Source organism: Microtus oregoni, unplaced genomic scaffold (assembly GCF_018167655.1).
Source record: "Microtus oregoni isolate MIOR12 unplaced genomic scaffold, Mior012 000033F_ref0000390, whole genome shotgun sequence".
In the NCBI taxonomy this organism is placed as follows: domain Eukaryota; kingdom Metazoa; phylum Chordata; class Mammalia; order Rodentia; family Cricetidae; genus Microtus; species Microtus oregoni.
In genome coordinates, this window is record NW_024543092.1 from 27461446 (window position 1) to 27484930 (window position 23485).

The 23485-nt window shown below is 34.3% G+C and overlaps 2 protein-coding genes across 2 annotated transcripts; both read left to right on the forward strand.

Annotated features, from left to right (window-relative positions):
* Positions 1–308: 308 nt before the first annotated feature.
* Positions 309–1286, forward strand: LOC121466359 (olfactory receptor 10AG1-like). Its single transcript, XM_041680020.1, has one exon. It carries the CDS (start codon positions 309–311, stop codon positions 1284–1286), a length of 978 nt encoding a protein of 325 aa, XP_041535954.1.
* An 18752-nt stretch (positions 1287–20038) lies between these two features.
* LOC121466361 (olfactory receptor 10AG1-like) lies at positions 20039–20989 on the forward strand. Its single transcript, XM_041680021.1, has one exon. The coding sequence runs from the start codon at positions 20039–20041 to the stop codon at positions 20987–20989; it is 951 nt and encodes a 316-aa protein (XP_041535955.1).
* The last annotated feature ends 2496 nt before the right edge of the window (positions 20990–23485 follow it).

Here is a 23485-nt window from a genome sequence, read left to right on the forward strand (position 1 = left end):
CTTCAGAAAGTATTAACTTTAGAAATTTGATTCTAATTAAAATTTTAAAAGGAAGACTTAACTCATTTTAAATGAAAAGCCACAAAAATTTTCAAAGAAAAAAAATCTGTAGGGAACAAAGATGTAATAGAGATATATGTATTCAATTATTTTCAGCAACATATTTGTTTTTGAAGTATCAACTATCATAGTCAGAGTAAGGTGAACTGGAATTTAAAATATAATATGAAATATGTTCATATGACTCGGTTATTTTGACAATTCAGTGCAGTTCATGATAGGATTGAATTGACTACTTCATATTTAACATGCCTACAGGTGAAGATCAATTTAAAACAGAAAAATCGAATGTCTCTACACTGATAGAATTCATTCTTCTAGGGTTTTCTGATGTTCCTAGTCTGCAGTGGACATTGTTTATGATATTTTTGTTCATGTATCTGGGAATTCTGATATGCAACAGCATTATAATACTGTTAGCAAAAACTGACCCTGCTCTCCAGACCCCTATGTATTTCTTCCTTAGCCACTTTTCCTTTTTGGAAGTCTGTTACGTAACAGCCACTATCCCAAGAATGCTTATGGATCTTTACACCCTAAAAGGAAACATTTCTCTGCTTGCCTGTGCAACACAAATGTATTTTGTCCTTATGTTGGGAGGTACAGAGTGCCTCTTGCTGGCAGCAATGGCCTATGACCGCTATGTGGCCATTTGCAAACCTCTACAATATTCTTTACTCATGAAGGATAAGGTGTGCTTGCAGCTGGTAGCCACCTCCTGGATCAGTGGAATTCCAGTAGAAATTGGACAGACCTACCAGATATTCTCTCTGCACTTCTGTGCTTCTAACAAAATTGATCACTTCTTCTGTGACATCCCCCCACTACTCAAGCTTGCTTGTGGTGACATCTTTGTGAATACAGTAGCTGTCTATGTTGTTGCAGTGATGTTTGTCATGGTTCCATTTCTTCTGATCCTTGTCTCTTATGTCAAGATTATCTGCAACATTATGAAATTGTCTTCATCCAAAGGGAGGGTCAAGGCTTTTTCCACCTGCTCTTCTCACCTGATAGTTGTAATCTTGTTCTACGGAACAGCTAGCATCACTTATTTACAACCTAAATCAAAGCAGTCAGAAGGAATGGGGAAACTGCTGTCTCTTTTCTACACTATTTTAATCCCAGCTTTGAATCCTGTTATATACACTCTGAGAAACAAGGACATCATGATGGCACTGAGAAAATTGCGGAATAAGTTATTGACGTGGTGGAAAAGTTTAATATAGGAAAACACAGATGCATACATCATGTTGAAAGTCTGTTTTGTGGATAGCAAATTACAATGTTTAAAAAGAAACTTGTTACCTAGAGCTTATTGTAATGAGCAAAACCAGTATGAATGAATGAACTCATTGTGAAAATGTAATTTTTGAGATCTATTAATGCTCTTATTGCTATCTGTTGTATTTCCAGGCAACTTTTGTAGCATGTAAGACCGGTAAGTTACCACCAAGTTTTGGGGTCATTTGCTAAAATGAGCTTTGTGTATCCTTTTTAGTCCTGCTTAGGTTTGCTGTTCGCTGTTCTTCAGTTTGCATTTGTCATAGCTGATCACGTCCTTCAATTTTCTACAATTGTTGTGTTCCTCCATTTGTGCTTAGGTGTCCCTAATCTATGGTTTTTCTTAACACAATGCTCTCTGTGTCTGTTTTCTAAACTTTAACATTTGTGTTTTGTGAGTTTTTGCATTGATTTGGCTCCCATGACAACTAATTTTGATCATATTTTCAATATGTTTTTCTAGAAAAATTTGTTTAGAAAATTGATGGTACTTTTAATCTGCCTCTAATCTGTTTGTTTTTCATTTTTCCATAGTCAATATAATTTCAAAACTGTATGTCTCCTAATGATCTTACTGTCCCACATTTTAAATTTCTCTTAGAACATTCAACTGTCTGTTTAAAATTCAGGTGTTGCTTTAGCTATCTGTTTAGAATTGTAAGTTACCAAATATTTTTGATGAAAATAACCAAGTGAATAGCATTGTTTAAATACTAGATCTCAGTTATGTCACAAAATAAATGTACATACACATGTATGTAAATGTACCCACATATATGTCTGCATGTAGATATATGCATATGTGTTTATAAATACATATAGATATAAATATATATGGAGAGATAAAAGGAGAGACAGAAATACAAACACAGACAGACAGACAGAAGTAGAGAGAGAGACAGAGAGTAATTTTGTTACCTTATGCATTGACCGGACAAGTCAGAAAACTTGCCCTACCTCATCACATGTTAGAATTCTGTTTGTTTATGTTTACAAATAAAGCAAAACGTTATTCTTTATATTATATTCAAGGGAGAAATATGTTTTTTCTTTTTATATATCTTGGTTTTCATAATCTTTATGAATAGTGTAAATACTGAGAAAGATATCCTAAGTGCCTTAAGATTCTTGCATGTAATTTAAAGTATTAGTTACAGATTCATATCTTGTGCCTAATTTCTCTTACATTTAATCATAAACTTTTGCTTTGATTTCCTACCATAATGTGCACTAATATTCTTCCTCATTCACGATAGTATGTTTATATATATAAGAATGGATAATCATAGTAATTTCAACTGTTAATTCAAAATTGTTCTTCCAAGTTATCATTCAAAGTGAATGTTTAAACTTAAAAGTTAAATATGTCACATAAGCAATTTTTTCAAATAAAAACTGCATAAGAATCAAATAAATTTTTACAAGAAAATTGTGATTAATTCAAATAAAGTCAAGGTAAAACCAAATAGAAGAAAGGTCAGAAAGAGTGTAAGAGCCAGAGGACATGGAAGACACCACAAAAACGAGGTCCCTCAATGAACATGAAGAAAGATCATATGAACTCACAGAGACTAAGGCATCATGGATAGGACCTGCATGGGTTTGCACCAGGTTCATTTAGTATATATTACAGCTTCCAATTTAATATTGTCATAGGATTTCCAAGTGTTTGAGTGAGTAGATCTCTGTTTCTGTGCCTTCTTATGGGCTCTTTTTCTCTGCTTGTTTGTCTTGACCAACTCTAATGTACTAGTTTTTGTTTTATATTATTAGATTATATTTTATTCTTATCATTTATAAACCTGTTTTCTTTGTAATGAGAGAAATAAGTGGACTGGATCTTTATGGGATATGAGATAGGGATAGTATTGAAAGATTAGAGAGTATTGAATTATAATCAGGATAAAGAATGTTAGAACATAGTACGCTTTCAATAAAAGGGGAAACAAGCAATGAGATTAAGCATGACTGAAGGCTATATTCAATGTTGATCCCTGGCATTCGCACACACAAACACATGCAAACACACAAAAAAATTTAATCTGCCATAGACATCTACACACACACACACACACACACACACACACACACACACACTAGAAGGCACACATTTAAGAATAAGAATAAGAGGACAAAAGTTTATAGGACATTCAAGGCTAGACCAGGAGTGTATATTTTAGGAGAAGGTCAATTTTTTTTAAATAATGAAAAAAATGCTTAAATGTACAGTTATAGTCTCATGGTGGGAAATAATGTATGTTAGACAATAATTTTTTAAATGTAAATCAGTCAATAAATAATTTTATACTTCAAAAAAACAAAAAATAATTTTCCCAGTAATAATAAGCAATATGGAAATATGTGGAGAGCCCACAAGACTCTACAGCAAAATTACAGCTAACAGGCCAATAGACAAATCCACAAGAATATGATCTGGTGGAGAACCCGAACGCAGAATTCAGGGAACACCTGTTTCTTTGACAAGTCACTGTTAATTCTGTAAAATTCTTGTAATATCATGATGTTTCTCTCTTCCATAATGTCCCAGGAGTGTATAAATCATAACTTTTTCCATACCAAGAAGCAATTGTGTGAAAGCATTCACTTGACTAAACCTTTGCCCTCATATACAAATCTACATAAAACTAGTCCAACACACATACCCTATGAAAGGACTTCCACAAAGAAAAGAGTACTAAGCAGCATCCACTGAGGAGAGAGAGAGAGAGTGAGGAGAGAGAGAGAGAGAGAGAGAGAGAGAGAGAGAGAGAGAGAGAGAGAAGAGAAGAGAAGAGAGAACATCTGGTTGGCCCCTCTGTCAGCAAACTCAGGAAGGTATACTCTACTGGTCTTTTGCTCTAGCCTAGCAAGTTACTAGTATTCAGTATTTACTCTTCACGTTGGTTTCAATTACCACAAGATCATAGCCCAGGAAATTAACTGTTTTTGTCTTTAGACTCATTTGAACTCAGCCAGCTAGATGCTGATGGAAGTCAAGCACCTTGCCTTAGTTGCAAACCCGCAGGTTGCTGTGGTTACCAACACTGTGTTCCCAGCAGCCAGGGAAGGAAGCAAGTGTTCAGAAAATGCAAAAGCAATCGTTGTGTTTTTCTGCAATTATTAATTATAAACTTCTAATTACACTTCAAAATGGGATTAGTAAACAGTAACTTCTTCTTAGAATTTTGTATCACATCTTAATTAATCCTTCAAGTATCTGCCAAGTTTCACAGTCATGCACGTTCTGTGATGCAAGGTGTCTTCATGTGAGATCCACCAGTCCTTGTGATTCTGTGAAATACGTTCTTCTTAACTGTCTGTGGATAACCTGGAAACCGTGTGGGATGGGTAGAACTGTAAGAAATACCTAGTGGGCATTTGAGTAGCCACGGAAAGAATAAACATGACATGACAGAAAAAATTTACCTTTGTCAATTTATTTTTATTTTATCCTCATACCTACCCTATTAGTCAGATTTTTGCCTGCTATAGTGGTCCTTCTGAACCATGAGAGGCTTAGCAGATTTATCCCCAATAGAAATAAAACAAAATAAGACATGTACATCACCATTAGATTGATAAATGAAAATGAAAAAAAAAACTACTGACAGTTTTACATTCATGTAAGAACAATAGAAACTTCAACCAGTGCTGGCAAATGATGTGTAGTCACACTTTAATCAATAGCTTGTCCTCATCCCTCACCTAGTAAAGGTATGTAGGTATTTCTGTCAGTGTTATCATCAAGGAGGTTCATTTATGTATAAATCTTATTCTTGTTTGTTAAGAAGTTATTAGCTAGGCAGAGGTGGTTCATACCTTTATAACCAATACTAAGGAGACAGAGGCAGGTGGATTTATGAGATCAAGGCCAGTGCCTGGCCTACAGAGCAAGTTTCAGAATGGCAAGGGATACACAGAGAAATTCTGTCTCTAATTTTTTTTTAAAAAAATATAAAATACACATGATATTATAGCAAATGATAACAAAAAAGATAAAAATGAGAAAATAATAAGACATGAAATGAAGATAACTATGTTAGTAAAACAAGATAAAGCTAGACAGTTTATATATAAACAGTCATATGATTTACTTATATTTAAATATAGTATACTTTTAAGATTAAAAATGTGTTTGGAATATCTATGATCTTATAGATTCACTACATATATAAATATAGATGTTATAGATATCACTATCGTGTATGATGAAATGATAAATAACAAATGGGATGTTGTTATTGTTGTTGGGCCTAGTACAGACATATGAGTTGGTTTGATTTCCGGAAAGTAATAATTAATAACTATTCAAGGTGATTTCCAGCTGATTTTCTCATTTTTATTAATCAGTATACCAGAAAACACATATTATCAACAATATTTATAAAAATAAATTATTTCTGTCTTCAGCTAAAATATACTGCAAAAAGGAAAGCCAGAATTTTTGTGACAATCTTAGAGAAGCTTTGTATATAGAAGGAATAACACCAAAGAGCATTTATCTTTATCTTTAAGAGACAAATAGGTGGATTGAATCTTAGAGGGGTTAGAAACAGGGTTAAATGATCCAAATTGATTGTAAGAAAAAATATTTTAAAAGTATTATTAAATATACAGATAAATACAACCTTTTTCAAAACCTATGGGATATGATAAACACAGTTCTAAGAAAACATATTATTAAGTGCCTAAAATAAATTAATAAAGTCAAAAGGGGAGATCTGATAATAACAATGGCACAATTAAATGATATAGAAGCAAAAAAATAATAACCACTTGAAGAAGTAGTTTGCTATACTTTTTCAACATAGTACTGAAAATGATAATATAGAAAAACACTTACACACTATATATATATATATACATATATATATATGTGTGTGTGTGTGTGTGTGTGTGTACATATTCATACATATTTTTCAATGAAAACAAGTTGGTTCTTTAAAAAAAATTAATAAGATTAATAAGTTTTGAGACAAATTAACTAAATTATCGTAAATATGCAAATTAATTAAAATAGAGATAAAAAGGGAAACAGAAATTTGGGAAACAAATTTTGGGAACAAAATTTAGGAAAACCAGAGAAATATATGGATATACTTTAAAAATCAGTTCTCTGGCCAGGTGGTGGTGGCGCACGCCTTTAATCCCAGCACTTGGGAGGCAGAGGCAGGCGGATCTCTGTGAGTTTGAGACCAGCCTGGTCTACAAGAGCTAGTTCCAGGACAGGCTCCAAAACCACAGAGAAACCCTGTCTCGAAAAACCAAAAAAAAAAAAAAAAAAAAAAAAAAGAAAAAGAAAAAAGAAAAACCAGCAGTATTTACTAACTGAATCTAACAGCCTATCAAATAGATTATCCAACATTACTGTGAAAGCTTCATCCCAGAAATGGAATGATAACTTAAGACACATACTCAGTATATGTAATCCACCATATAAGCAGCTTGAAAAACACAATACATGATCATCTCATTAGATGTAGAAAAGAGCATTTCTACAGCACCCATCAAGATAAAAGTCCTGGAGACATAAAAATGTAAGGGATGTACCTTAGCATAATAAAAGCAGTTGACAGAAAACCCATAGCCAACATCAACTTAAATGGAGAGAAACTCAAAGTAATTCCAAATGAAATCAGGAGAAAGGCAAGATTTAGCTAATGGGCTTTGAAGAAATGAAATTTTTATTACCTATCTTCAATTCTATTCATACACTTTGTAAATAGAGACTGTTTGTTGGTTTTCCAGCCACCCAGACAGGAATAATCACACAGGAACAATATTAATTGCAACACTGCTTAGCCATTGGTCTATTCACATTTCTAGCTAGATCTTATATCTATTAATCTGTGTATCACCAGGAGGCTTTGGACTACAGGTAAAATTCCAGCAGTATCTTTTTCTTTCCACAGCTACATGGCATCTCCCTGACTCTGCCTACTCTCTATATGTATGAATTCAAGCCTGGATATGTGTTTCACTGCCATAGACCAAAGGAGCTTTATTCATTAACCAAGAAAAGTTGCACATATAGAGAGGAACATCCCACATCATCTCCCATTTTCTGCCTAAATTAAATGGATGTTTTAACATAGTAAAATTATATATACAAGGTAGTTATCAAGCAAGAATTACCATTTCAATATTTCTTTATGAGTCTAAAGTTTCATATATAATTTATCTTTTATCCTAAATAAGGAAAACTATAACTATTATTCAACTCCATCAAAAACCCCAGAAGGATATAATATTACCTAAGTAAATAAGAAGTGCAGTGTAAGAAAGTTCCTAAACTCTAGAATTGACAGAGACATCTCCCTGCCAGGAATTCACCCAAAAGTTCTTCTGACACATGGGGATATCCATCTTCAGCCTAGTGGCCCACAGTATCCAGTATACATTTTTATGAAGAAGAAAAGTTGAAAAATTGTTTCATGTATATTGGCAGTTTGTCAGTCACGTTCTTCTTTGTCCTGGGGAATGTCTGGCAGACTCTTTCATGGAGCAGGAACACCTTCTTTAGACAAGTGCTGCAGTCATTGTTTGTGGGTCTTGCATGTCCAAATCATAAAACATACCATTAAATAGTAGAGGCAAGAGCAGTTTATTGCACACATGGCTAACCAACTCCATAAGGAGCCTTTTCAGTGCCCATCATCTCTTGAAGTAGGTAGGTGCTGCCAGAAGTAGACATGTCTCACTGTTGAGAGAAGTCTACATTCGTAAGACATTTTAAATGCCATATTCTGTAATCTTTGAAGTATTGAAGACTATCTAACTGAAATACATTTTTGTATATCTGGAAACTGTAACTAACATTGTTGGGAGCTGTGAACCCCCAGATCCTGAATTTCTTGTAAACAACTTTTTTTCCCCTGATGTGAGTCCCTACAGCTGCTCTGAGCATGAGACACTCGGGAGTTTCTGATGGCAGAGGAATGGTTTATGGTACTCTTGGCTGGGGCATGGCTATGGCTATATAAGCTGCCCGTGAACACAATAAAGGGGGTATTCTTGGGGCATTCCTGTTTCAAGGATGACCCTTGTCTCTGTCTCTGTGTCTTTGTGTGTTTCAATCTATAGCTCCTTGCCTGGTTCACGAACTGTATGGTGGCACATAGAGCACAGAGTAAAAGGAGTACAGAAAGAATGAAAGGAAAAGAAAAAAAAAGTTTAAAAGAGAAAAGAGCATGTGTTTTCATCCCCAGAGATGCTCTGAGGGACACTCCTCAGATAAAGAGGAGGCAGGAGGGCGAATTGAAAGCCTCCAAAAGACAGAATTATACTGCTCAAAAAGATAAAAGGTGTTTGTTGGTTGTGTTGTCTTTTGTGTTCTGGACTGAAAAAGACATTTGACTCTGAGAACTGCAAAGCATTTGATGTGAAATGTTGGTGTAATATAAGGATTTGACATCCCCTGAAATGTTGATGCAAAAATATGGATGTAAGGATTTAAAATATCCCCCAGAATGCAGTGCGCCCACTTAGCACGAAGAAGCCAGACAGGTTGGTGAAGACAAATTCCCTAAATGTGGAGCCCATTAAGTGGTTCCCTCGAGAAGTAGCTGCGTAAGGTCTCCTAGCCTACCTGCTGCCCGGGCCTGTTGTGGTGGAGCACGCTGATAGGATTTGCTGAAGGAGGCAGAGGCAGGAGGAACTGTCAAGCCATCCTAGAGACTTTGGGATCACCACAGGTACGCTATTGTCACTGCTGCAGCCTCCTTCATGGCAGTTGAAATTTTTGTCAGTCAGATGGCTGCTGTGACTATCTTGTACCAGCATTTAATATCATTCATGTTGACTGTAGAATGAGCATGTTTGCTAGAGTATTTTTCAGTTTATAAGAGCAGTTGGATTTCTTGTGGGATTTGCATGTGGTTAGCTGCTCTACATTTTTCTAATTATATATATAAAGGCGGTGAAATGTTGGGAGCTGTGAAACCCCAGATTCTGAATTTCTTTTAAACAACTTCTTTTCCTCTGATCTGAGTGCCTACAGCTGCACTAAGCACGAGACTCTCAGGAGTTCCTGATGGCAGGACAATGGTTTCTGGTGCATTTAGCTGGGGCATGGCTATCCCTATATAAGCTACCCCTGGACACAATAAAGAGGACATTTTTGAGGCATTCCTGTTTCAAGGTTGACCTGTGTCTCTGTCTGTGTGTTTCTGTGTTTTAATCACCAGCCCCTTTTCCTGGTTCATGAACTGTATGGTGGCACATAGAGCACAGACGGGTGCGGTGTGCCGCAACCATGATAAAGTTTGACTATTATAAATTACTTTCTACTAGTCCATAATTTTTAATTATACCTGACATTTTTAAATTAGTTCTATAAAGATAACACCTTAAACAAGTGTAGTAATTGGGGGCGGCGGGGCTGTGTTCCCAGCACCCCGGCCACCTGCTCGGCTAGCTTATGCCAGAAATAACAACACACAAACTGTATTCTTTTAAACACTGCTTGGCCCATTCTCTTCTAGGCTAATTCTCACATATTAATTTAGCCCATTTCTAATCATCTGTGTATGGCACCCCAAGGTGCGCTTACCAGGAAGATTCTAGCCTATGTCCATCATGGGTCGGAGCTTCATCCCGGGAGCGGGGCATGGCGTCTCTCTCAGGTGTCTGCTCCTGAGAGGAGAGCTGTCGAGACTGAGCTCACTTCCTCTTCCTCCCAGCGTCCTGTTCTGCCTACTCCTCCCACCTATCTTTCAACCAATAAAATGGGCCAAGTCAGTTCCTTTATTAGCCAATGACCTTCCTCCATCATTTCCCCTTTTTCGGTTTAAACAAAAAAAAAAAAAAAGGCTTTAACTTTAACAAAGCAAAATTACATATAACAAAACAGTTATCAAGTAAAAGTTACAATAATCTTTATCATAACTAAGGAAAACTATAACTAACTATTCTTAACTCCATCAAAGACTCCAGAAAGATACAATACTACCTAAGCAAACAAGAAAAAATCCACTTTTAAAACTCTAGAAATGACAGAGACATCTCGCTGCCCGGACAGTCACCCAAAGTTCCTCTGTACCGTTGGGGCATCCATCTTCAGCCTTCAGGCCCATGGTATCCAGCAGACATTTCCATAAAGCAGGAAAATTCAAAGTCAGTTCAGTCACTATCTATTGTGTCCTGCAGAATGTCTCCCAGACTCTTTCATGAATCAGGAACCCCGAAAGATCATCTCACCTTAGGCAAGTTCAGTAGTCCTCTCTCTGCGGGTTCTCTGTGTCCAGTTTATGCAATAGTCCAGGCAAGAGCAGTTTCTTGCCCAAATGGCTATCAAACTCCATAAGGTGCCTCTTCGATGCCCATCTTCCTCTTGAAGTACATTGGTGCTGCCAGGAGCAGAGTGTCTCATTGTCATGAAAAGTCCTCAGTTATTAAAACATTAAATGTCCTATTCTGTAATCTTTGAAAGACATGAAGAATGTCTATCTAAAATATATCTATGCACATCTAGAAAATATTAACTAACATGACTACAAACTTGACTATTATTTATGATTATCTATTAACAACTTATATTTCCTAATTATACATTACATTTTAGTGAACTACACAATCAAAATACCTTAATCAATATCAGAAATACATATACATATAACAAAATTTACCGTAAATCTCTATCAATAAAGCAAAATCTATACTAATGCAAATTATTCATACCTATATCATATCCCCCTTTAAATGTAAAAGAACATTTATAAACATTTTTTGGGAATATGGGCGCAGTTTTTTCTCTCCAAATTGCTTCCTGCTGAATGGGGGCGTTGTTAATTAGGTCTTTCATGGTATAACCTGTGTGCTAGTTTCATCTCAGTTGGCAGTTGAGCCAAGCAATTTTTTGAAGGCGTGCACAGGAACCATTCAGGAGGACGTGGTCCATCATACCAAATCGGAATAGAAGAAATGAACAGCGTCTCATCCTCTGTGAAAACAAAATAAGAAACTCCTTTCCAAAGCATCATGTCCTTAGATCCAAATTTCAATGTCAAGGCATCAAAATATCTATGTTGGATTAGTTCAGCAGCATTTATAAATAAATATCTTTTAGCATCTGTTGCTCCTTCCTCAGCATTTAAATAATTTAAAGAGAGCATAATAGCATACAGTATCAAAATTCTCTGTGTATTTTCCATCTTTGTTCATTTTATTTTAACCTCTATTTTGTTTATTTTTACTTTTAACTTTTTGCTTTTTGAGATAGGTTCTCTGTATCTTTGACCTGAAGTAACTTTGTAGACCAGGCTGTCTTTGAACTCTCAGAGATCCGCCTTTCTCTGCCTCCCAGGCATTGGGATTAAAGGCATGTGCTACCACACCTTGAAGTCACAGAGGTCTATCTCCCTCTGCCTACCAAGTGTTGGGATTAAAGGTGTGTACCACACACAACAACTCTCTTCCTTTTTTTTGTTACTTTAAGAACTTTAAATTTTAGTCTACATATATTTTTAACACACTTCAAACCATTTAGAAATTTTCTTTGTCTTTGAATCTCTCTTTACTGTATATCTCTCTTTTTCTGACCACATGAGTCTTTAATTTACCAAGCAATATCAGTAGGATTAAAGGCGTGGCTTTGCCGGCTGGATCCAGCCCATTCCTTAGCTTTCCAGCCTCATGGCTGAGGTACTGGCTATAGCCAGCAAGCAAGCTTCAGCAGCCTGTGCTTGCAAACCGCAGGAACCGCCTGCATAAAAGAGTCAGAGTTTGCCCTGGCAGGAAAGCCCAGAAAGCTGGCATTTTTAAACGGCGCAGCTTTTTTCCTGCTATGGCTGAAAACCGAAAAGCATGTGTTCAGCTTTTCGTCAACACCATTTAAGTGTTTCGTGGCAGGATCTCTTAATGAGCTGCAGGCTTTGCAACTAAAGCTGAGTCAGGAAGCCTCTCTTAGATGAAAGCGCATGCTTGCCTATAACAAGCAGAGCAGACCCAAGAACACAGCGAGTCTAGTTGCCATCAAACAAATCGTAGCACTTTACACCAAATGCTCTATTCAAAAGCTCTGTCTCCCACAGGAGCCAGACAGAGATTGCAATGGTGCACAGCCCCAGGAAGTCGCGCTTTAAAATGACACAGCGTTTTTTCTGCTACTGTTGCCGAATCAGGAAATCTCTCTACAGCACACCACCAAAAAACAGCAAAAATATGTGTTAAACTCTCTCTCCCTTATTTTTAAGCCTTCTCAGGTTTTTTAAGTGGGTTTAGCCCATCACGTGGGGCGCCATTCTGTAGTAATTGGGGGCAGTGGGGCTGCGTTCCCAGCACCCCGGCCGCCTGCTCGGCTAGCTTATGCCCGGAATAACAACACACAAACTGTATTCTTTTAAACACTGCTTAGCCCATTCTTTTCTAGGCTAATTCTCACATATTAATTTAGCCCATTTCTAATCATCTGTGTATGGCACCCCAAGGTGTGCTTACCAGGAAGATTCTAGCCTATGTCCATCCTGGGTCGGAGCTTCATCCCGGGAGCGGGGCATGGCGTCTCTCTCAGGTGTCTGCTCCCGAGAGGAGAGCTGTCGAGACTGAGCTCACTTCCTCTTCCTCCCAGCATCCTGTTCTGCCTACTCCTCCCACCTATCTTTCAACCAATAAAATGGGCCAAGTCAGTTCCTTTATTAGCCAATGACCTTCCTCCATCAAACAAGAGTAGAAATATGCATATAACAAAATTGACCTTAAGTTTGTATCAATAAACCAAAGTCAATACCAATATAATGTATTCATCTCTATATATTATATTCCCATATATATATATATATATATATATATTTAGAAACTATGACCATTAATTACTTATAATAAATCCCATTTAAATGGAAACAAATATTTATAAACAGTCATTTGGGAATTTGTTTGTAGTTTTCTATAAACTGCTTCCTGTTGTTTGTTGGGCAAAGTAATTTTAAGGTTCATAGACCTTTCAGTGGGTGTCATTACATCAAATCACATTAGCCACAAAGGAATCGATAGGTTCTCATCTTTTTTGGAAGCAAGTGTAGAACCTTTTTCCAAAGTAACTTATCCTTAGACACAAATTTTGAAGACAAAATACCTTTATGATGGTACAGTTTAGCAGCCCCTAGAAACAAATGTCTCTCTGAAGTTAAAAAAAATTAAAAAGCACAATAATATGCATAATTCAGACTCTCTGTGCATATTCCATCTTTATGTGGCTTAATTTTTGCTCTATTATATTTAATATTTATTTTGACATCTTTACTACCTTGTTCCAGATTTAATCCTGCCTCTAACACAAACCAGCACGAACCAGGAAGCCAACTCTGAAAAGAGAGGCACCTTTGCTTGGCACCAGCAAACAGAGCCTATGTGAAAAAAATGCAGCTATCAAGAGACTGTTTCTTGCTCTCACTTTTGTTGGACTAAAGGTCCTCTTTTTTTTAAAGCTTTTTTGTTGATCTAATGTGGATCCATGCTACAAATGGTGGGTGCCATTTTGTAAATGGGGACTGCTCATTCCTTTCCCAACTGCCCAGACACAGAAACTATATTAATTGCAAAATTGCCTGGCCAATAGCCTATGAGTGTATTCCTAACTAGCTCTTACATCTTAAACTAAGCCATTTCTATTCATCTGTGGATCACCACGATTCTGTGGCCTATTGGTAAGGTCCCAGAGGTGTCCTTTGCAGCTACATGGTATCTCCCTCACTCCATCTACTCTCTGTCTCTCCCAGCCTGGCTATATTCTGCTCTGCCACAGTCCAAAGCAGTTTTATTCATTAACCAATAAAAGCAACACATATACAGAACATCTCACAGTTGTTGAGAGAAAAAAAAAGTGTTGTGAATTAAAAACTAAATAGCATTTTCTGTGTATGTCTCTTGAAGGAAGCAGTTTTTGAGGAAAATATTTGACTGAATAAACTTAGAAAACATAATATCTTATATCTTCAATGGAATGAATAAAGTTTTTCATAATTTTCTCTATGATTAGTTGTCTATTGAATTAAATAGTTGAATGAATGTTTACATGAATTATGTCATGTAGTACAGAAAAATGAAAACTTTTGTGTTGTATATTTGGACCTGTAAAATTATACCTTTGTACTGTGAAATCTTGCTTACTAGTTTCTATTCATTATAATTTCAGTTAATTCACTTCCACATTTTTATCGTTGGTTTTAGTCCATTAACATTTAATATGAAAAATTGTACAATGGACAAAAAATTACAACTTTACATTCCCAGCATCAGAAATTCTCAGGTTTCTTTTCTATGCAAACTTGTACATATGCTTTAGAACTAACATGTGGAACACCAATCTCACTTAAGTCTTTATATATGACTGGTGGTCTGCCTTCTGTTGGCTGAAAATTTCACCTTTCTCCTTAAATTAATTATGATTAATATGGAACTTACTCAATAAATTCTGAAAATAACTGATATGAGCAATTTCTGTAAGAGTAGATGAAAATAATGTTGTTCCACGTGTTCATTTACTAAATACTTGACCAAATACTTATTAATATAGAAATATATAAATGACTCCAGAAAATTATAATGCAGGTATATATACAAAATAAGAATTAATATGATATATAAGAACATAATAAGAAATGTATGCATAAACCCTCATGAACTAATTCATGTGGCAGAAAAAATGAAGCAAATAACATCAAATTGATAAGGACAATCAGTGAAGAGATCAATGATTTTGGAACAGCTCAAAGTTATCTGCAGTTGATACCCTTTCTACAAAAGATATAATTTTAGTTATAGAAATACATATACTCCTTAGATCTTTTGATTATCAATGCTAGTGAAAAAAATTGTTTTTCCCTGCAGGAGTTAGTCCATCCAGGATGATCATCTGAGAGCTTATTTTATACATCCTAAATTCAAAGCTGAGTGACACTCAGAACTTAAAATCTGAATAAAAGTTATAAATATTGATCTTTTGGACTTTACAATGAAAGGTAAATATGGCTTACATATTAATAGCACCTTTCATACAGGGTAGTCAGGCAAAAATTATTTAGCCATAAAAGATTTGACCAATGTTAGGGGCCACCATTATGGGGTGACTTCTGAGGAGATCTTAACTGTGGTGGGTTCCTATGTCCCAGGATAGGAGCGTAAGGATGAGAAAATGTTAAGTAGGAGGAACAGAGATAAGAATCACAGAGACAAAGGATAGTAAAAGAAGGGCAACTCAGTGAATACTAAATGCTAAATATACCCACGTTATTTTCCATACACTTTAAAACCTTATTACAAAGAGGAAAAAGACAAAAGTCTGCTTTAACATGATGCAAAGAACAATTGAAACAGTTATTTGCTTCAATACTTGAGATATTGTTAGTTTTGAAAACTAATAGAAAAACAGATTTATCTATTTATGGTAAATTTCAAATATTTTTTAAAAATATCTTCCTGTTCTTGTGACATCTCTTTTCCTTTTAAATATGTAATACTAAAGGATTAAATACTATTATCATCAGTATCATCAACTCATTTCATGTTAGGTATTCATGTAAAGGTTTGTCATGCATAATATGAAGGTATCATAACTTCTAGAATTCTAACTATGTGTAAGAGTTGATCAAAATGTAGAATGAACATCACAGAAACCAACTGAACCCCTGGGATCTAAAAAGTTTGTGTTGACTGAGAGCTAAGAGATTAGAAAATTCACCATAAGTAAGTCTGAAATTTAAATTAAATTTTAAATTTAAATAAAATGTCGAAACTTAAAATTCCCAAGCATCTGGGAACCCATTCAATATATTGAACATATTGTTGACAGTGTCTAGCTGACCAAAACTAGTTTGATGCTTTGGGTGATTTACTCTAGCAGGTCAGAATGAATTCAAGGCTTCTCTGTGATTGATGTTACTACAAGAGAAAAGCAATTGTCCTAGTTTATATCCACAAAGAACTAGTGTGAAGGTTATGTGCAGGCCCCATAAGGTAGAGCTGAATGTTCAGGAGAGATAAGTTAGTATGGTCATTATTATAAGATCAAATTATTTTAACCCACCTTGGTTCCAGAGAAAAGAAAGCAGAATTCTGGTAAAGTTAATAGTGCTAAGAGAAAACTCACTTCTATGAAATAGTTGCCTTCCAATTTTGTCTTAAGGTGAATATGTGTCTGAGCACAAGATTTTACCCTTGAAATTTATTTGAAAGTTCAAAGAAACATTTTAATAACATTAAAGATGATAATAAGGTATTGTAATAAAATATTATTTGTTCAGAATTATGAGACAGAAAATATTGAATAAAAAAGACATTTTCATGAATAAAAAATCATTTACAAGACATTTTAGCAATACATATGAAATATTAACTCATTAATATTAATTTCAGAAGATAATAACAAATTGTTAAAAAATAATAGAAAATACCAATGGTAATAACGAGTAACTGAAAGAAAATTAAGAATTCATTTCTTTGAAATTTTAGATACAAATTTAAGGGGACAAACTTAATATTATGATCTGAAACACTTATTAGAGCCTTATAAAGACTGAAAAATATAAAATTTGCTTAAACATATATATTAGGTTTGCTAATGTATACTAAAATAATAAATAGAAAAAGACATGTCAAAGATGCTTAATACCAATTAGGTGGTGACATAATGTAAGGAAAAAAAGTGAATTACAATTATACCAGTATGCTATTAATGTCTAAGATTTACCAACATTAAAGCAAATTGCATTATTTATAATCGGCAAATTAACACATAGTCTTCCATCATTGGGAAGAATGTCAGCATGTAACTGGATGATAATGCATGGTTTTTAATCATAGTTTCTCCAATCACAATCTTAACCTTTTTGTAAACTAACGATTGAGTCTCAGTCATTTAATATTACTTCCATTTATTTTGTGAATATAAGTTCATGTTTGTTTAAATGGGGTCTTTGGGGTTTTGATCCAAACTTTCCTCATGAATAAGGAATCAAAAAGGGCAAACATTGATGGGGAGCTCAATCAATGATTGGTGAACCTCTGGATGTGACATCTAAATGCAATTGCTGTCAAGACTTGAGAATACTAGCCCACCAATGGTAGTCCAGCTAGACAATTCATTTGGAAGTTGAAGATTTGTAGCTAGTTTTGGTGTAATATTGTTACTTAGAATTCTACATATGTCCTTGTTTCAAATAGTTAATGACAGAACATTGGCAATTGTATTTATTTATTTATTTATTTATTTATTTATTATTTGTTGGCTTGTTTCTTTATTTTTGTCAGATGAGATCAAATGTGTATATTCTCAGCAGTATGCTTTTGAATGAAAGACATATTGAAGATGTCAAAGTATCATTAAATTTGCTGTGTCAAAAATACATTTTAATCTATTCTAAGATAGTACAGACTTTCAGTCATGGTAAATGTCTTGCTTATATAAAATGCAGATACACTTATGGATGTATCAGATCCCACTGATTTCTTCAGTACTACAAAACTATAGTTACCAACTTCTTTCCTTTTGCAACTCTAGTATTTTTTAATAATAACAAAAACAAATATTCACTACACATATATTTAGTCAGTACATATATATTAATAATAACAGAAATAAATACTGAATAAATATGTATATATAGTCAATGTATTTATAGTCAGTAAATATATATATTTATTTAGTCAGTATTTTTTTCAGTTACTGTTAAGAAATATATGTGTGTGTATGTGTTAATTTAATTTGCGGTTCTTCTAATGCTAAATTCATGACTGGTAGGACAAAAGGGTTCTTTACATTTAGAAACTAACACGGGAAAAAAGTTTTCCCTTGTTAGCGAACAATCCTTGTTAACTAGAATAGTTCGTTATGACAGGGGAATATATTTTGGGAGGTGTTGTAACTCTGTTTCAAATAAAAGAAAACTCTTGATCTTAGAAAAAGAAACTTCCTCAACCTTTTATTATTGTATGTCAATAAATCAAGGTAAGAATTATAACGTATCTAATTCCTAAGACCGTAGACTGGATTTGACTAACAAGTTTGACTTCTTTTATTTTTACATTTTTTATATCAGCATTTGGATAAAATTACATGAAGTAATTTAAAAAATTAATTGTTTATTTTGTTTTGTTTCAAAAACTATTTGTGTTTGGCTTTACACTGTTTCTGACAATTGATGATATATGATGATTATGATCCTTAATTCATCACGATTAGATTTGATATGAAGGAGTGATGAATTAAGGATCATAGTCACCAAAATCAACATGTAATTGGTAAGGTGTATTCAATTATTATTCTCTGTTAGGCATGTATTTAAATGTTTCAGTGATATGACATCTCGGGAACATATATCATAAAACTCCACCTATCTATGATAAAGAATGAAATGTCTAGTGAAGATCACTGATGTGGCCTTGACACCTACAATAATCGCAACTGGTTCTAGTGGCAGAGTGTCAATATCTATCAGAAGTGAATCTGAAAATGTTATAATTATTGCATATTTTCATTTGGCTCCACAGAATCTTTTATAGAAAACTCTTCAAAAAACAAGGCAATTATATATGTAAAAGACCATAAATGAGACCATAAAGACAAAACTCACAAGCCCATCTCAATAAGAAGTCTATATCTTCTTTTGTTTGCATATTAATTTCATTTTCTAAAGTTCATTAGTAAAATACAATACAGTGTATATTAATGGTTTTAATTAATGACACACTATCTAAATGAATGAAGACCACTGCTTCAAATGTGAGAACAGCTAATATTTATAAAGATTTTAAATTAAACAAAATGCCAGTAGTTACTTGAAATTTCTGCTGAATTTATTTCATAGCGTGAAAATGAGAATCTAGAGATTTATAGATGAGACACCTCACACCTGCAGATATGAGATAGAGAGGTAGAGACAGAGCGGGAAGGTGAATGATTTGAGAAAGTTTGTTTTAGTAATTTGTGTTTATAACTTGCCTACAGGAGCTGAGGAAATATCTTGGGTGTAGACAGCACTTCTAGGATTCATAAGGCTGTGGTTTGGACTGCTGAGCCAGAAACAAATGAAACTAGAGAGTAAGTACCATTTGTCAAAATGTGGTAATTACTATATCTTTTGATTTGTCTATGGTGTCAAAGAATTCCACAGATGTAAAAATGTAAATTCTGAATGCATAGATATTACAACTTACTTACAAAATTTAAATGTAAAATAGAATCTTATCAAATATGGTCCAGTTTATCATGAATTTTTCAATGAAAGAGCATTTATAGAGGAATATCAGGATAAATTGAGCTTTAAAAAAACATACTAGAACATTGAATACATTTTTCATTAGATAATTAATATGTAAATAGAGAATTTTTATCATAATAAAAGAAAACAATTTTGGTATTAAAGAGCCAACTGAAAATTAAATAATTCTAAAATTGTCACATTGGTTACTTAGATAAACATTTAAAATATTATGTGTCATCATGCCATTAATAAGAATATTTATTAATCACTCAGTAGAAAAATGTGAAAACAATAGCATTTATTTCAAACATATAATTAGTGCCAAAGAGTATATGTTAGGACAAATTATAATTTCATCAGTATATATGTATATTTTTATGAATATATATACAAATATTTGTAAGAAGAAATTAAAAATCTGTGAATATGAAAATATCAATTTCTATATGATAAAATAATACTGAGTAAAGGGAAGTGCAATTCTGGTTGAATCATCCCCACAGATGAAACACGCAGACATCAAGGCAGAGGAAAATACTTCCACAGTGACACAGTTTCTCCTCCTGGGATTCTCTGACCTTCCAAACCTCCAGGGCTTTCTATTTGGTATGTTCTCCATAATGTATGTGACTATCATAATTGGAAACAGCTTCATTATTGTGATAACCAGAATTGATCCTACACTACACAAACCCATGTATTTTTTCCTGACTAATTTTTCTTTTCTGGAAATCTGTTATGTTTCAGTCACTCTGCCTAGGATTCTGTACAGCATTTGGACCCAGGACAGAAGCATTTCTCTTCTGGCCTGTGCCACACAAATGTGTTTCTTTCTAATTCTGGCAACTACAGACAGTATTCTCCTGGCTGTGATGTCTTATGACCGTTATGTTGCTATCTGCAACCCTCTGCACTATCCTCTGGTCATGAACCAGACAAAATGCACACAGCTTGCAGTGGGTTCCTGGCTCAGTGGATTGCCTTTCCAGCTAGGGCAAACTTGTCAGATATTCTCTCTACATTTCTGCAATGCTAACCGGATAGATCACTTCTTCTGTGACATACCCCCTGTACTTAAGCTGGCCTGTGGAGATACTTCTCTTAATGAGCTGTTTGTCTTTTTAGTGACTGTCTTGCTTGCTGCAATCCCTTTTTTGTTAATATTGACCTCATATAGCAAAATCATTGCCACCATTCTGAGACTGCCCACTGCTCAAGGACGGGCAAAAGCCTTCTCCACATGTTCTTCCCATCTGGTGGTGGTGCTTTTGTTTTATGTCTCTGCATCTATTACCTACTTAATGCCAAAGTCAATACATTCTGCAGTAAGTGACAAACTCCTTTCTCTTTTTTATACCGTTGTGACTCCCATGTTCAATCCCATGATATACAGCCTTAGGAACAAGGATGTAATTGCAGCTCTGAGAAGATTATTAATTAGAACAGTACAATAGACTTATGTTAAGTGATTAAATTGCAACCATAGTTCTCACATAGACTGTTACATATGCATTTCCCCTTTGAAATGTTACTGACTGTTATGACTTCCCTTTGCTACTTTTGAAAGTTAGTATAGCATGACTTTTCTTAAAAATCACTAACCAAATTGATTTATTGTCAATGTTGTATGTCTAATAAAACATTTTAATTAAAATTTTCTTTGACATTTTTCTACATGTGTGTAATACATTCCCTAATCTTATTAAAACTCAATTCCTCTATCAAAATTCTTCCCCACATATAGGTGTTTTTGCTGTTTCATGACCCATTGAACATAACTTAAGCCCTCTATGTGATCACAGGTTTGAATATATTATGCATAATCAACCTTAGGCATGGATTCCTATTCATTCTCATTGAATCTGTTAGTAGATAGGATTTATGAAGGCAGAATAAGTTTTCTCATCATTTTCTTAACTTATTTTTGATAGTGTTATTTGTAGACATATGTACTTCCTAAATACAGACTGCTCAGTGTGTTTAATGTTATTTGTTTGCATACTTTTTGGGATGATCATTTGGTTTTGGATAACCAATTCGCCTGCTCTTATCCTGGAAAGACAAAAGAATATTTGTTTTTCTGTTAGTGTTCTATTGTTGCCTTTAGTTGTTTGGTATAGGTCAAGCTTTCTTGACTTTCCTCACTCCAGCTTAGCCTGTCTATTGCTGTTATCCTTGTTTAGTTAAATTTTAGTTAGTCACATTGGTGAGATTTTGTGTGTTCACACACATAGAAATGATACAAAACTTTGCAAAGGACTTTTAGTAATTGAATTATAGCATTTATGTTCACTTAAAATAACAAAATGAATTTCTAGCCAGACAGGGTAGCACACTCCTTTAATCCCATCACTCAGAAGCCAAGGTGAATCTCTTTAAGTTTAAGGACAGCCTGACCTACAAGAGGTAGTTCCAGGACAGGCTCCAAAACTACAGAGAATCCCTCTATTGAAAAACAAACAAAAAAAATGAAAAGAAAAAAAGAAAGGAAAAGAAAATTAATTTCTAAAGTTAATGTCTGAATTGTGTTTATCTTTGTACAAAATATTCAATAGAATAGAATCAAAGTTTTACTAAGCGACTAAATGGGAAAAAACATGCAAAAGATGCTTAATACCAATTATGTAGTTGTCGGAGACCAACTTGAAGAAAATATCTCTTGCCAGGTTAGGGCCATTGGGAATCAAAAATCTAGTAAAGAAAATGAAGACATGAAAATAATAAGACAGAAAGTCATAGAATAGTATCGGGAGGGAGTTTCAGTGAATACTGAAATAGCCTGAGTTTAATTTCCAATTGCTTACAATACCCCAAAAGGTAGGAGAAAGAAAACAAAAAGGGCATTAACATGATACAGGGAAATGAACAGACCAGTTGAAGTTTGTGGGCTTTATCCATAGTTAAACATTTTGTGACTATATCAGAACAAGGCAAGTGCACACTGTAGACCAAAATATTCTGTAAACAAACAACTCCCTGGGTGGAATCCAAAGTTATCTCCTTAAAAGAATTGGAACACCCAGTTGGATCCTTAGACTTTTGTTTGAGGTAGAAATATATCTACTTCTCTATTCCTGAAATACAAGGTCTGGTTATTAGCCACACCTGTTGATAATAACCTTGATAGAGCAGAATGCACTGATTTAAATCTAGGTTGGGAGTTTTGTTTGAGGTAGAAACATAATAACTTTGAAGGAATAGAGGTTAGTCCAAGCTCTCTGACCTTTGGTCAGCATGGCAATAGGATCATATTTTTGGTCTTCCACTTGTAGTGACATAAAAGTAAGTTAAAACAAAGTGACTTAAAGTTACAGCAGTAAGGTATTAATATATAGGATTTAACCACATTAAAACCAATTACGTCATCCAAAATTGACACATTGATACATAGTCTTCCATCATTGGGAAGGATGTCAACATATACACTGGATGATAGTGCGTAATTATTAATCGTACTTTTTTTTAATCACAATCTTAACATTTCTGTAAATTAATGAAAGAGTCTCAGTCATTTAATATGATCTTCCATTTATTTTGGGAATGTGAGTTCATGTATGTTTATATGGGGTTTCAGGGGTTTTATCAAAATTCTCCTATTGAATTTAAAATCAAGAAGGACAACCATTCATTGTTAGAAGTTTTAATGGTATACAGATCTCTTCTACAGGACTGAGAATTCAATTCTTATTTGTTGTCAATGGTTTAAGCAGTCACATCCATGTGCATTCACCAAGAATGAAATGCATCGTGTATCACAATCTCTATATAAAAACAATAAGCTTAATCCGTCTGTTTCCATATGACATATTTATAAATCTAAATTACATTGTCCCTAATCTTGACATCTGTATTTCCTGTTATATCTTCTTTAGTACCATAATATACTTAATAATTATATTGGCATATCAAATATTTTTAAAGAATAGATTAAGACAATTGATAGAGTAATG

Bases quoted from the DNA above. Each gene is read 5' to 3' on its own strand.
- LOC121466359 (XM_041680020.1), top strand. From the start codon at position 309: ATGCCTACAGGTGAAGATCAATTTAAAACAGAAAAATCGAATGTCTCT.
- LOC121466361 (XM_041680021.1), top strand. From the start codon at position 20,039: ATGAAACACGCAGACATCAAGGCAGAGGAAAATACTTCCACAGTGACA.